The 13867-nt window shown below is 46.2% G+C and overlaps 1 protein-coding gene across 3 annotated transcripts in view; it reads left to right on the forward strand.

Moving 5' to 3' along the window:
- Nucleotides 1-13867, forward strand: part of USP35 (ubiquitin specific peptidase 35) — a 30089-nt gene that overhangs the window by 9906 nt on the left and 6316 nt on the right. For 2 of the 3 annotated variants that reach the window (XM_037376739.1, XM_037376740.1), the window contains exons 2-6: nucleotides 1946-2642; nucleotides 3600-3735; nucleotides 8341-8470; nucleotides 9861-9962; nucleotides 13485-13643. In XM_037376739.1, coding sequence (XP_037232636.1) covers nucleotides 1961-2642; nucleotides 3600-3735; nucleotides 8341-8470; nucleotides 9861-9962; nucleotides 13485-13643 — 1209 coding nt within the window. In that variant the 5' untranslated portion in view covers nucleotides 1946-1960. The remainder of the gene's footprint in view (nucleotides 1-1945; nucleotides 2643-3599; nucleotides 3736-8340; nucleotides 8471-9860; nucleotides 9963-13484; nucleotides 13644-13867) is intronic. The other variant, XM_037376738.1, reaches the window with a different exon arrangement.

A 13867-nucleotide genomic window follows, 5' to 3' on the forward strand; every position in this document is an offset into this window, starting at 1 on the left:
ACAGCTAGGACAACTGCTCCTCCTGATTTCTGGTCTGTCTGCAAGCCCCATCTGCTCTCCAGGTTGGCTTTTAGCCTTTGCTGTCGCTGTGGTACCCTCAGTTTGCGGTGAAAATACATTACCTGTGGGCTTTTATTCTCTCTTCTTACCTTGTCCTCATTTGTCACTGGTTTATTGTATGCTGGTCCCTCAAGAGTCCAATGAGGAGCATCAGCTCTGCCATAGCTTGTTGCAGGGAAAGCAGCAGTGATGCTCGATGGGGAAAAATAAATCCAGCACAGGAACAGAGGACCTTATGAGTCAACAGGCAGGGGACAGAAAGGCCATCGTGGTGCCTGGAAAGACATTGCAGCCTAGGCTGCCATCATCGCTGGATGGGGAGGTGGCCATGCATATATCATGGTTGTTTTCATCCTGTGAGATTGTGGGGGAAGCAGTGGTGGGAAGAGGTGGATTTTGGTCAAGTGAGAAGGCTTCCCAGCCAAGCTGCTGTGAGCCAGAACTTGAGGTTTGTATCTGGCATGGGTTTTCCCCATGCAAGCAGCTGTCTACCAGGAGAGAAGGTACATTCTGGCTTACTCCAGGGATGAGATGGTCCTTGGAGGGCATCGTCTGAGGTCCCTTCTGGATGTTATCTGTGAAAAACATACCTGGAGTACATACTACCTGTGCATACATTTTTTTTGTTAATATAACACTACCCACTTGAAAAGCTTCAAATGCTTTCTAAGTGCTAACGAAGGAAGTTCCAGACAACCCCACTAGGAATTGCTGCACATTGTCCTCATTTCTCAGATTAGGAAACTGAGGAACCAAACGGTGGTGATTAGTCTTCTGGTCAGACGCACATGAGCCTGGGTGGATCTGTACTGCCTTGATTCCTCATTTAGGTAACAAAGATGATACGTGCCTTCCTTCTCTCTCCCACATGGATCGTTTCAGGCTATGGGCAGGAAGGGATGTTCTCCAAACATGTATTTGTGCAGCACATCGCACTGGGGGGACCTGCTGTGGGTGAGTCTTTATATAGTCCCTGTAACATGTTTTAGGAAATCCTGGCTATCTAATTTTATCACTCTGTAACAGGGTTTCTTGTGCAGTAGTGCACCTGACACCTGGTTGTAAATGTTGTTCTGAGCATTTCCAGGGAAATCCTTTGGGGTTTTTTAAGCACTTTCTCCTCTAACACTTCATTGCTGGTGAATTTGGGCCGTGACGAATGGGAAACTTTGCCTGACTCTGCAGTTTCTCTCCCCTCTCGCTTTGGTCCTGCATACAAATGCGGCAAGGTCCTTGGGGAGCAGCCAAGACTGCACCACTCAGCTGGAGTGGCTGGCAGCGCAGCATAAATGTCGAACGTACCCCACTGCTATGGCACGGGGAGAGGCTGCAATGCCATCTCTGCTTCCCAAGGCTTTTCTCTCCTTCCCTGAATGTGAAGACAATCATTGCGAGTGTCTTTGCCTCTTGAGGACACCTGAGCCAGCAGACACCAATGGAAGACCTTGGCTCCCCTAATTCCCTACTCAGCCCCTCCCTGGGTCTATGGCAGGCTGTCTCCAGCAGGGATTGGATTTTGGGAGACATGGAGCACCATCTTGAGTTGCTGAACCCATCAAGGAGGGGGAGCTCACCCATCCCTAGGGTCAAGTATAAGATTGTAGTTGGTTGTTTACAAGACAAAACACTCATATGTGTGACTAGTCCAAAGACGTTCTGTACTTTTGTGTGCTCATTCAGTTTGGGGGCTTTAGTCTCAGTCAAACAGGACCAGAATGGAAACTATTTTTGAATGCCACCATGAAAATGGCACAAAAATTGTCATCTTCATAGTGGTCCCAGACAGTTCTCAAGCTCTGCTTCTTTAACCTTCCTTGCCAAGTTGGGGTTGAAAGCTCAGCAGACCCTGCTTGAACTAATCTGCTGCTCTGTTCCTCTCTTTCAGCAGCTGGGAGCAGAGATGGATAAGATACTGGAAGCTGTGGTGATGTCCTCATACCCCAACAATGTGAAGCAAGGGCTTGTGAGGCGTGTCATTGAGGCAGCAAAGCAGCCCATGGACAGTGAGCAGTGCTGGTCCATGCTGGAGCTGTCTACCAAGCTTTATCTCACAGGGGACACCAAGTATAAAAGAGAGATCGGGAAAGAGGTTTTGGAGGTCTATGGCCACTACCACCCAGAGGAGTTTGAGGAGTTCTTCAACGTCCGCTTCCTGCTGAGTCTCCTCCAGGAAGGCTATGGACCTCTGGGGAAGAGAAGCCATTACGTACTTGATTATATCCAGTTAGGACTGCAGTTTGTCTTGGAAAGCCCGTCAGCAAACAGCATCTTCAGCTTATTGAGGATCGAGGTGCTCCGGAAAGTCTGTGAGAGGCCCAGCCCCAAGCAGTGTGCGAAGATCAGCAAACTCTTAACCCAGCATCCTCAGTGCATCCCCACCGGCAAACACCAGGTCTTGTTTTGCCAGCAGCTGATCCGGTGCATCGGGCAGTTCCAGTGCATCTCCGAGGGAGAAGAGGACATCATGCAGTTTTTGGAGCAGGTGAACAAAGTGAGCAGTTTGCTGCAGAGGATCTGGAGGACTCAGACCTCAGCCATCCTGCCTTCTTTGAAGGAGCTGTTCACTATCATTTCTTCAACAGGTAATTAAACAAAAAACAAAAAACAAAAGGCTGGGAATGTGAATGTTGGCTCTGATGAAGTCAAATTTGATTAGTTTGACATCTTGCATGGTTCTCCTCCACTCCAGAAATACAGCCACAGCTGGAATGTAATAAACAAGTATCCCTAAACGTTACCCAGGGCTTTAAGCTAGGAAAAAAATATCCCCTGAAAGTACACAGACTCTGTACACAGGCGTTAAGTGGGTTGAAATATTTGCAGCGTAAGTTTGTGTGTTCAGCATTTTCCAGCATCAGTTGGGCTTAATGGAGAGCACCTTATCTGCAGCTGGTTAGAGTGGGGCTTGAAAGCTTTTAGAAACGTCACTCTGATGGCTGACTTGATGGGACCCCACAGCCTGCTCCCTACCAGAAGCTAGGGACAAAGTTCAGGAGTTATTTCTCACTAGTCTAGAGACAGGAAGCTCTGCTGTCTCTCTGGAGGGTGGTTGTATCTTAAGGTGGGACAGAAGATATTTATCTGACTTCTGGGGCCTTTAGGTTATTGCAGAGGGTCACAGAAGATTTTTGGAGGTTCCAGGCTGGGCTCTCTGCTGGCAGGTGAGCTCCTGCTCCAGTTATTCCTAAGCCCATGAGGAGATGGGTTTTTCAGTGCATGCAGAGGAAATGTGGGACCCAGGGTTGGCCTGAGAACGTTGTTGTGCCTGTGATCTCTTCCTCCCTTGGGGCTGTGTATGGCTTCATGCAGCAGCCCATCTGTTACGACCCAGCCTCACTATGTGCTACACTGGGATTTGGGGAATTCTCCTCCTGGCACTGCTAAGTGTGGACTTCACATTGCTCATTTACACCAGCTGACTGCCACCCCATTTACAGAGGCAGAAATGATTTGGCTTTTAGAGACGAGAGATGACCTCATGTGCCTGGTTTTCCTGGCAACTGACATTTTCACTGCTGGCGCTCGTCCATGTCTTGCAGAGGAGCAGGAAGCACCATCCAATGCCTTGGCCAGCGTGGTCCAGTTTGTCCCTCTGGAGCTCATGGATGGCGTCATAAGAAACCTAACCAACGATGACAGCATCACCGATGTGCAAATGATGACGGCTATTGGCAGGTAGGAGAGGTTGCATTAGGGAACGTCATTCTCGGTTCGGAGAAAAACCTGCCCCAAAGCTGCACTCCATTCTCTGCGTGCTTTTATCCCAGCCACTTTGGCTGGTGCTGTTCAGTGAAGAGTGTCTGGGGAAAAAGGGAATTTCTGGATCCTTCCTTCCAGCCCTGAAGGCCTAGAGAACTAGAGTAAAGACATTATTGTTAGTAGTAGTAGTATTTGTTTGGTTTGATTTGATTTCTTTTTTTCTTAGAAATAAATGATGTTACAGAATGCCCAGCATAAGATACCTTGAAAAGTTTTGATTTTTTTCCAGAAGCTGTTGAGGGCCTTTTCTTCACAAAAATCTCCTTCACAGAATTTCATGTTGATCTCCATCTCCCTTCAGAAGGACAGCATCCTACACCACTAGTCACTGCTAAAAATCTTGGAAAGGGAGGTATGCCCGCTGTTTCAATGATCCCACCTTGACCTTTGTCAGATGAACGTAGCGCTGCCGGTCTGGATCTTGGTGCTGTACAAAGCGTATCCCTGCTCTCTGTGCAGGTGGAGTCAGTGTAGACCTTGTCAAGGCATGATCAAGAGTGGTGACTGAAATGCTACCTGATAACGCTCAACCTGGTCTTTGCAGCACCAGTGCTGCAAAGTGAACACAGTCACCGTGTCCAAGTCCCACAGCTCTTCTGTGCTCCAGTGCCTTGCTCCACACTTGCTCAGGAGTATCTTCAAAGATCTTAAGGGTCTTTTCCAACCTAAATGATTCTATGATTCTGTCTTCAACCCACGCTTTCCTTAGAGTTCTCCATTTAAATAGGTGATGTTCACATGCAGTCGCACATTCACTTAACCCAAGGAAGCTGCTGTGACTTGATCTCGCTGGAAACATCTCTTTTAATCTTCTTATTACACATGATTTGTGTGCCTCCCCCCACCCCTCAGCTTACATGACAGAAACACACATTGTTCCTGATGGGAACTTTCTGTACACAGAAAGCGGCTGCTTTTCTTTGACTTGCTGGGGAAGGTCATGGTTTTCCCAGAGTCCAGAGCAATGCAAGACAAAAGATTACGTTTTCAGTTCAGTTCTTAACCCTATTCTCCATCTTTTTCTTCTTCTGGGCACCTGCTGCTGCAAGCCCCAGGTGATAAATCCTCTGAAGAGCGCCAGTGCCTAAATATAGAGGTTGCAAAATCAATTGCATCATTCCTTAAAACACTCTTTGGGACACGGAAGGATGAGTAGACGATTACGTAGAGTTAGCCAAACATTAAGCAGAGCCTGCAAAATGTAATTAAGATCACTTAGAAATGCGGATGTTTTGGTGCCTGGTTTATGGCAGAAGGGTGCCCCAGAAAACTGCATGACTGTCAGCCTTTCGCCGAGCGTGTGCTCCATGTGTAGAAAATCAAAGAAAAATGTACAAGTTGAAAGAATCTTTCAGCTTAGGGTCCCTGACAAAGTGGTCCCATGCAGAAATCTCCTCCTCTAAAAATGTGAGGAGTTTGGGAATAAGGGGGGAATAAACTGGATGTAGGGTGGAGCTTCTGATCAAGCCTTTGAAGAACCAACAGTGGTTAGAAAAAAAAGCAAGCCTGGCACCTGCTGGTATAAGTGCACACCACAGCTTCTTTTAGAGCATTTCTTTTGGAGTTTGTCTCTTTCCAGATAAATCTATTAATGTGCATCCATGACTCCAGAAGTACTCTACTGATTTGGTTTTTCTAAATGTTTTTTTTTCCCCTGGGGGTGTATCTGTTTCAAAGAGCCCGGGTCCAGCTGAAGAAGGCATCTGCTGTCACGCAGTGATGCAGGCACTTCTACATCTGGAAATCAGGGTCTGAGCTTTTAAAAGTTTAGCATACCAAACCAATGGCTCCTTTGGAAAATTTGGGCCCTAATTTGTAGATCTTGCAATGTGGAAAGTGCAATGTGAATTTAAAATGTAATTTCTTCCTCTTGTAGCAACACAGGCAAGCAGCAGGCAGGACTGTAACTTAACCACTAGTGCTGGTAAAAAATAGCTTAAAACAGACAAGCATCTGTGCGGGTAAGTTAACTTTTTCATTCCAATAAAATAGCATGGCAAGGTAGCCAAATTACATCGTTATTAACAGACGAGGGCACAAAAAGATTTTATATAAATGTTTTTTTAATGACGATCCTTTTCCTTTCACAAATTCATTTGTATGTATTTTATGCCTGCGTAAAAGAAGATAGGGTGAAGAGGGACCTTTGGATCTCTGGCTCCATCTCCTTGCTTTATAGGCGTTGACATTACAGACCCCTTTCATGAATGTTCAACTCCACGCCTCACAGCAGGAGGGGCTTCTGCTCCCACTGCTCTTCTTCCATAGCTGTTCCACCACCGGGCTGCTTTAATGGTTCAAATCTCTCTTCTAATAGCCAGCCTCTATGTATTTCTGGCCATCTTATAGTTTAATTGATCTTGTGCCAACATAAATAGCTGAAATAGCTCTTTTGCCTCCCTGTTGTTTATTCCTTCAGTGTATGCAGGCAGAGCTGTCCCTTCCCATCTCTGCTTTCCTGCGGCTGTGCTAAACAAGCCAGGTTATTTTAAGCTTTTCTTGCAGGAAATGTTCTTCATTTCCCTGATCACCTTAACAGGCTTTTTCTGCACCAGCTCCCACTTCAGTTCATTGGTCTGGGACGTGGATGATGATGTTTGTGCACCATGTTCCAGGTGCAGTTCATCGTGGCCTTAGAGAACAGCTTGAGAGGTCATCGTTTTGCCATAGAAAACACCTTTTCCATGCACCACGGCATGGTGCTGGTCTTCTCCATGTCTACTGTTACACTGGGAACTTGTAGTCACCTGGTGTCTGGCTGATCGTCTTCAAGCAGACGAGTTACCGTCATGTAGCATCCCTTTCTTGCACGCATTTTGAGACATTTCCTCCCAGTTTTACATTTCTAATCCTGAGGGTTTTCCTCATGATACTTTGATCCTCCTCTTGTGTTGATAACACCTCCCAGCTTTGCATCATCACAAGTTTCACAGCCATGTTCAGGATGTTTGTGCTAACAGAATTAGATCCTGAAGAACCTTGTTTGTAAACTCCTTTCAGATAGCCAGTCAGATGTGATCTATTTCTGTCCTTTGACTAGAAATTCGTATATCCTGACAAACCTGACTTTGGCACTTATGGTAACCCCCTGTGGCATGCTATCCCTTCTTCCCAGTCATCCCCTTGTTGCCTGCCTTCATTATAGGAACTGTATTCCTGTTCTTTCCACATAAAACACCACGCCAGAGTTAACAGAGTCATTAAAACTCACCAGAGTTGAAGTTTACCTGAGGGAAATGACCAGCTCCTTTTGTTTGGAGTTCATGAGCTCTTCACGTTTTGCTTTCACATCCGCTGCTGTTGCTTTTGTTTCCATTCTCAAATCTTTTATCTGCCTCCTCTTTGTCACCCTGATCAATTCCTTCCTCTGGCTGAAAATGGAGGCAGAGTATGTGTTTAGTTTGCACGTCCCATCTAGAGGCCATATCATGGCTTAATCACCACCACATCTTCTGTATACAGTGATTGCGTGGCTTTCCTTACTCTCCTCTGATGCAAATGTCTGTGGGAGCTTTTCTGGGATTCGCTTAATTACCCAGGTTAGCTTGGCTTGTGGTATTTCTCAACATCCCAACATATTCTGCTCTTCAAGTTTTCTTTATTGCTAGCTTTTTATTTTTCCAGTGCCTTGTAGACTGCACTTATTCCTGCTCTTTGCCTTGTGGCAGTTAGCTAGCTGTGTTCTCTTCATCTATTTTGCACGAGATACAGGCTGATAGGCAAAAGGGACTGACTGGGTAAGACAGCTGGACTGAGGTGGGAGACCGGAGATCTGGGATACCTTCAAACTAAAGGTACTGAAATGGTTGGTTTGACTTTTGGAGATCCCCAGCCCTAGTTACCTCCCATTTTTGTTTAAACTTAAACAGAAACAATGTGTCATCACCTAGTCTGAGGTGGGTTTTTTTTTTTAATGAGTTACTTCTGTAAAGTACTTGTTACTTGTGGAAAAATGACAACATATTTGTTGAATGGCTATAGATGAAATTTGTTAGCTGTGACATTCAGGAATATCTAGCTTCTATTAGGGTTACCAGTATTATTTTTTTTTAACGTGTTTTTGGAAATCCATGTTTCTCATGCAGGAATTAAAAGATCTGTATCTGAGCGTTTTTTCCTTACCAGTAACAACACAGAGATCATACCGGTATCACTTGTTTTCTAACGGTGACAATGCAAAGACCTTGATCTACATCTCACACAGGTGACATAGAGCATTGTATCAGCATGAAAAACTTGAACTCAAGTTGATTGATGTTACTGGAAGAAATCCCCACTTTCTTCTGTGGGCTTGGGTCTGTCCCTCTGATGAACCACAGCATGTTGGTGACACTGGGGTAATTCCACTTCAGGCTCCGTTGTGCTCTGAGTAACATGTGAAACGCCTTATGAAGAGCTTGTCTCTTACTTGGTCATCCCACTGACCAGACGCAAATTTGGAGGAGGTTTAACCCAGAGTGGAGCTTGGCTTTCACAACACGTGCATTGAGTTTCCTTTTAAGAGTTTGTATTTCATTTCAGGATGATTGACTGGGTGTCCTGGCCCCTGGGAAAGAACATAGACAAGTGGATCATTGCCCTGCTGAAGGGTTTGGCTGCGGTGAAAAAGTTTAGCATCTTGATTGAGGTTACTCTTTTGAAAATTGAAAAGGTCAGTGGGCTCTTTTAAACATGAATGTGAACAACAGCTTTCTCCTTGCACCTGAGGTATCTTGTTGCCTTTTAACTGAATGAGGATGAGATGTGACTCGAGGTGTAGAGAAAACAGTGTGCTGTCCCCAAGGGGTTTTGAAGGGACCGTTGTGTCCCCTGCACCCTCTACGAATACTGAGTTGCTGTGTATGGCATGGTGGGCTGATACTGGTTTTGCAGCTAGGAATGACGCTCTCCAGAATAACCCGCAGTTCTTTAGGTCTTGGTATGCAGAGGTACTGATATCTGAAAGGTGATGAAATAAAAGAAGCCAAGGATTTTCAAGCCAACCAACTGTTTCCCTTCTTGAACTATTGGGAGCTCTTGTAATACCCAGCTTAGGGAATGTGACATGCTTTCCTTCAGCTGTGCCTGGATCAGTGCTGGTCAGCACGGACAAGGCACATACACAGTCACAGGTCGGTTTTAAAGCCTGTGCCCCAGCCCTAGTTCATTTAGTAGTGCAGATAAAGCCCCCGCTGCTATTGCCATCACCTGTTTTGGCAGTGACTACTTGCCGCTCCCTGAATACCCTGTGACCAAGTGCTGAAATTCTTCACTTCAAGGATATCGTCCACGCCGTGGTCCTGCTATTCCCTCCCTTGTGTAACGGGGATAACGCCTGGCTGAGCCTCCAGTGGAAGCCAGCATAGAAGTTATCAAGACCATAATTACCAGTATTGGAACACTGTCAATAACTGCATTTGTCCCTGTGATCCCCCACGTGCACTGAGCAGTGGGAGAGAAGCCAAGTACCTCCAGCTTTTCTTTATCTTTCCTTTTGTTGTTAATGCATAGGAAAGGGACACAGCCCTTAAAATAACATGTGATTTTTGGAAACTCTCAGAAGTATAATCTGAAAGGGGTAGAGGGCATTGTCAATTTATGCCATTTTCCATAAATCAGCATAAATATCATTACTTAGCCTTTGAAAAAGCCCTTTGCTTTCTCTCTCTTTGCCTGAAAGGTTAATGATAAATGTTCCAAATACCACACTAAAACAGAAGAGGCACATTTTAGAAAATCCCGCATCCCTCTGTGCTGGCACAGCCTCGCCCATCAGGAGGCACAGAGACACAGGGGTGTTATAGGGGTCTGCACCTTGCTGGGCCAGGCGTCGAGCAAGCCTGAAAGAGTGAGGATGACTCACACGGCATTTTTCGGATGCCCTGAGGCGATGCTCTGGACAGCAGATGATTCTGGAGACCTGGCTGCTTCAATATCCAGTGTGGAGCAGGACAGACCAGCAGCTGTGGCAGACAGCCAGTGCTTTTCTTTCCTGCCAGCCCCTTCTCCTGCATGTTGTGGTGCCATCCTGCCTTCTCATTGGCTTTATTCTCCCCCACCAGGTCTTCTCCAAGCTGCTGTACCCTGTCGTGAGAGAGGGGGCTTTGTCTGTCCTGCAGTATATGCTGCTGAGCTTCCAGCACTCGCACGAGGCATTTCACTTGGTAAGGTGGCATGTGGTATCTCAAATGAGGACATTACCCTGAGCGTAACCATGGCGTAGGGCAACGTGGGTTGGAGGGAACCGAAGGTGCTGGGATATTGGAGACTATTTCCCTCATCTGCTTGATTTCACCGAGTGATGTAAACCCAACCCTGTCCATCCACTTGTAGCCTGCCCTGGCAGCTGCAGGTAGCCTCACCTGCAGCCCAGACAGCTTTTTGGGCACCATGGAGTCAGTGCTGAGGTGTGGAGGTAAGTCCTGAGCCTAAAAAGAGTTAGTTACCAGAGACAGAACAACCAACCTATGTCAGAGAACAAGGTGCAGAGGAGAAATGAGGCTTTCTCCTCTGATGGCTCCTCCCATTTCTCTCAAGACTTACCAGCTTGATGGCTCATCCCCAGGGATAAATGAGAATAAAGCTGTTTGGGGCTTGACCTTTCTGGGTTTGGAGTGTTCATGCTCCGCTTTTTTTCTGTGGTGCTCTACTAGCTGGAGGAGTGATGTCTGTGGGCAAGTGCACCCCCATGGTCCTCTCTCAACTTCAAAGCCCACCAGCTGAGGATGCAGTTAATGCAAATATATTGGATGACCTGTCAAGCTATGCTGAGGGTCTCATCAGCAGTGGCTGCAGTGTTCTTGCAGTCATTTTCACCTGGTGTTTGCCAGTCCTGCAGGTGGAAGAGGAGATGCCTCTCTTCCCTGCTCTTGCTCTTAGACCACTTGCTTCTCCCAATCACTCTCCCTTGTGCTGAGCCATTTGTACGGCTGTGTGCTGAAGTGTATGGTGGAAGAAGCCCTGGTGGAACCTAACCGAGCAGAAACTGCTGATGGTCGGTATTGCCCAGCTTGGTCTGGGCCACCCACAAACCTGCACTATTGCTGCTGCCTGGAGAAGGAAAGGGGAGGAGGTGGAGCGGTGGCCTGGGGCAGGAGGGTGAGTGGGACTATGTTGACCCAGGCTGGCTTGGGATGTAGTTTCGTGGGCAGGTTTAGAAGATATGGCCCTGTATTTGTTCTCACCCTTTCAGCTGAGGTGTGGTAGATGTTGGTACTCTGGTTTTGGGATGCGTTAGGCGAAGCCTTTGCATTGAGAGCATCTCAGAGGGCTCAGGCAGTGGAGGACAGGGAATATATTCTTAAACAGCCCCTGGTGTTTCCTAATGTTATGGTTTAACCCCAGCCAGCAACTGGGTACCATGCAGCTGCCCTCTTACCCCCCCGATCCCCAGTAGGATGGGGAGGAGACCTGGAAAAACAGTAAAACCCATGGGTTCAGATAAGAACAGTTTTATAATTGAAATATATTAATAATAATAACAACAATAGCTAACAACAACATCAAAAATAATGATGATTATAATGATAATGATAATAATAATGTAACAGTAATAATTGTAATGAAAAGGGAGACAACCAAAAACGAGAAAGAGATAAACCCCAAGAAAGACAAGTGATGCACAACACAGTCGCTCATCACCTGCTGACCCGTGCCCAGCCAGTCCCCAGCAGCAATCGGCACCTGCCAGCCAAGTCCCCCCCATATACACACTGAGCATGACAACATATGGTATGGAATATCCCTTTGGCTAGTTTGGGTCAGCCGTCCTGGTTATGCTCCCTCCTGGCTTGTTGTGCACCTCCTCGTTGGCAGCAGATGGGAAACTGAAAAGTCCTTGGTTTAGGGTAAGCACTACTTAGCGAGGACTAAACCACCAGCATGTTATCAACGTTATTCTCATTCTGAATCCAAACCCCAGCACTCCCCCAGCTGCTAGGAAGAAAACTCACTCTATCCCAGCCAAAACCAGGACACGTAAGCAGGTGCCTGACTGTCCATTGGCCTCGGTGGGCCCCTTCCCACGTGTGACTTCAGATTGTCACCAACATGTGGCACCCATTACCATTTCTTGAAGTGATGGGTCGTCTTACAAAGCACTGTACAACACCCGTGCAGTAAGACTTGACGACTGGATCAGAACACTTTCACTTCATGAACTCCCCACTGTTAAAAGCAAAACCCACTCTTAGCAGTATTTAAATCTCCTCTTTTCTTTTCTACAGTGATATTTTATATTTTATTTTGCTGTTGACACTAAGGCACGGCTCTGCGTCTTGCTGGCATCCCTGGAATGCTGTAATTAAAAAGCAAGGCTGAAAGCAAAGGCATGCTTGCAGTGATTGGACTGATAAAAGCAGTAATGGAAAATTACTCCTATTAATGTTTGATTTTATACTTTTTCATTAGAGTCCTTAATTTGGCTTTTCACCTAAAGTTCACAGAATAAACAGATAAGGCTGGAAAAAAGTAAGCTAGCTGACATTTTCATCTGATGTTTTTTCATTCCTCAGCTGGAGACACTTTAAATGAGCCTGAATTTCTTGAGAAACTCTTTGGTTTCTAAAAATAGGGTCATTCCAAAGGATTGTCTTCAGTTGGGCGTCCAAATTTTGAAACACTCCAAAAGCTGTCGGTTGCTCTTGGCCTGAAGTTTCCATCTGCAGCCTAGCAAGCATAAATTTCCTCCTCTATTTTTAAAAAACAGTGCACAAACCTGTCTTGCTTTTTAGCTTTTTGTGTTTGCCCTGGCACTTTGGAAAGGTTTTGAGAATTGTCCCCATCACAGCTTGGCAAAATATTGGTACTGGGATTCATTCGCTTCCGAAGGAAACTTTCCTGTTGGAAGGGAAGTAGTTAAAATCTCCAACATTTTTTTTTTTGGGGGGAAGAGAGAGAGAGACAGGGAGAGAAAGAAGAGAGGGAGACTAAGGGAGGAAGATAGGATCAGGAAATGGCCAGACTGAGGATCCAGAGAATTCTACTCCAGGATTGTTCTGGGGTAAAAATAACATAAAATATAAATATGAAAAAGGTTGCGTAAGTGCCTGGGGTCACTCTAGCACATCTGCAGGGTTGGAAATAGGTTATTAATTCTCTGTGCAGCTGCGGGGTCAGCAGAGGGTGCCTGTGAGCAACGTATCATTTGCGTTTGTGCCTGCTTGTTCATTTTTAAATGTCCTCAATGAAAGCAAAATAACCCGTGCTATTTATGTGCCTGCCGCCACCCATCCAGCCATACCAGTTCCCGCTCAGTTTATACAGTATAAAATAAAATATTGCACACCAGACAACACTTCTTGTAGGCTAATTCATCTGTGTCACAGGTTTGGATCCCTGCGCTTGGCAGTCATCCTGTAACGCTCCTTTCCACCGTGCGTATGTGATTCAGTAGAGGTTGGTCTGCACAAAGACTGGTCGTTGCAGCACGGCAAAGCAGCAGCACAAACTTGCAGGTGTCGTGCACCACGAAACCCTCTGAGTTCTATAGCGTTTGCACTACTGAAATCAACAGAAGAACTGCTGTTGAGATCATAGGGTGAAGGATGCGGTCCAGAAGGGGACTGAAGTCAACTGCTGTTGCCTGTCCTTTCTGCCTGGGGGTGAATCTCATTCCCCTGCATGTGTATTAAAGCTCTGCGAGTAATTCAGAGCCTTTTTTGATGTAGTGAATTTTCCTTTTCCAGCTGCTTCCTCACATCCCCAGGCTGGTGGCCTCTCTGAAGAAGGAAGACTCCAACTCTGCCACCAGCTCCCTGGAGCAGCTGGCTGAGCTCATCCACTGCATGTTCTTCCGCTTCTCAGGATTTCCAGATCTCTACGAACCAGTCCTAGAAGCAGTTAAAGTAAGACATGCACCTCTTGGGCATTTTTCTGTTTTCCATATGGAAATGGCATCTTAGTTCGCAGCCTAATGCAGAGGCACTGTCCTACCAGTAGGGATGTCCTAACCTCAACACCTCAAATTGTGTAGAAGAAAGCGTTTCAAATTCTGAGTTTGAGCCTCATGTAGGTAAGCTGAGGGAAGGTCCTGATTGTGCCTGTGGGTTTTAGCTATAGCTTCAATCTT

This window comes from Falco rusticolus, chromosome 2, assembly GCF_015220075.1.
Source record: "Falco rusticolus isolate bFalRus1 chromosome 2, bFalRus1.pri, whole genome shotgun sequence".
Classification (NCBI taxonomy): Eukaryota; Metazoa; Chordata; class Aves; order Falconiformes; family Falconidae; genus Falco; species Falco rusticolus.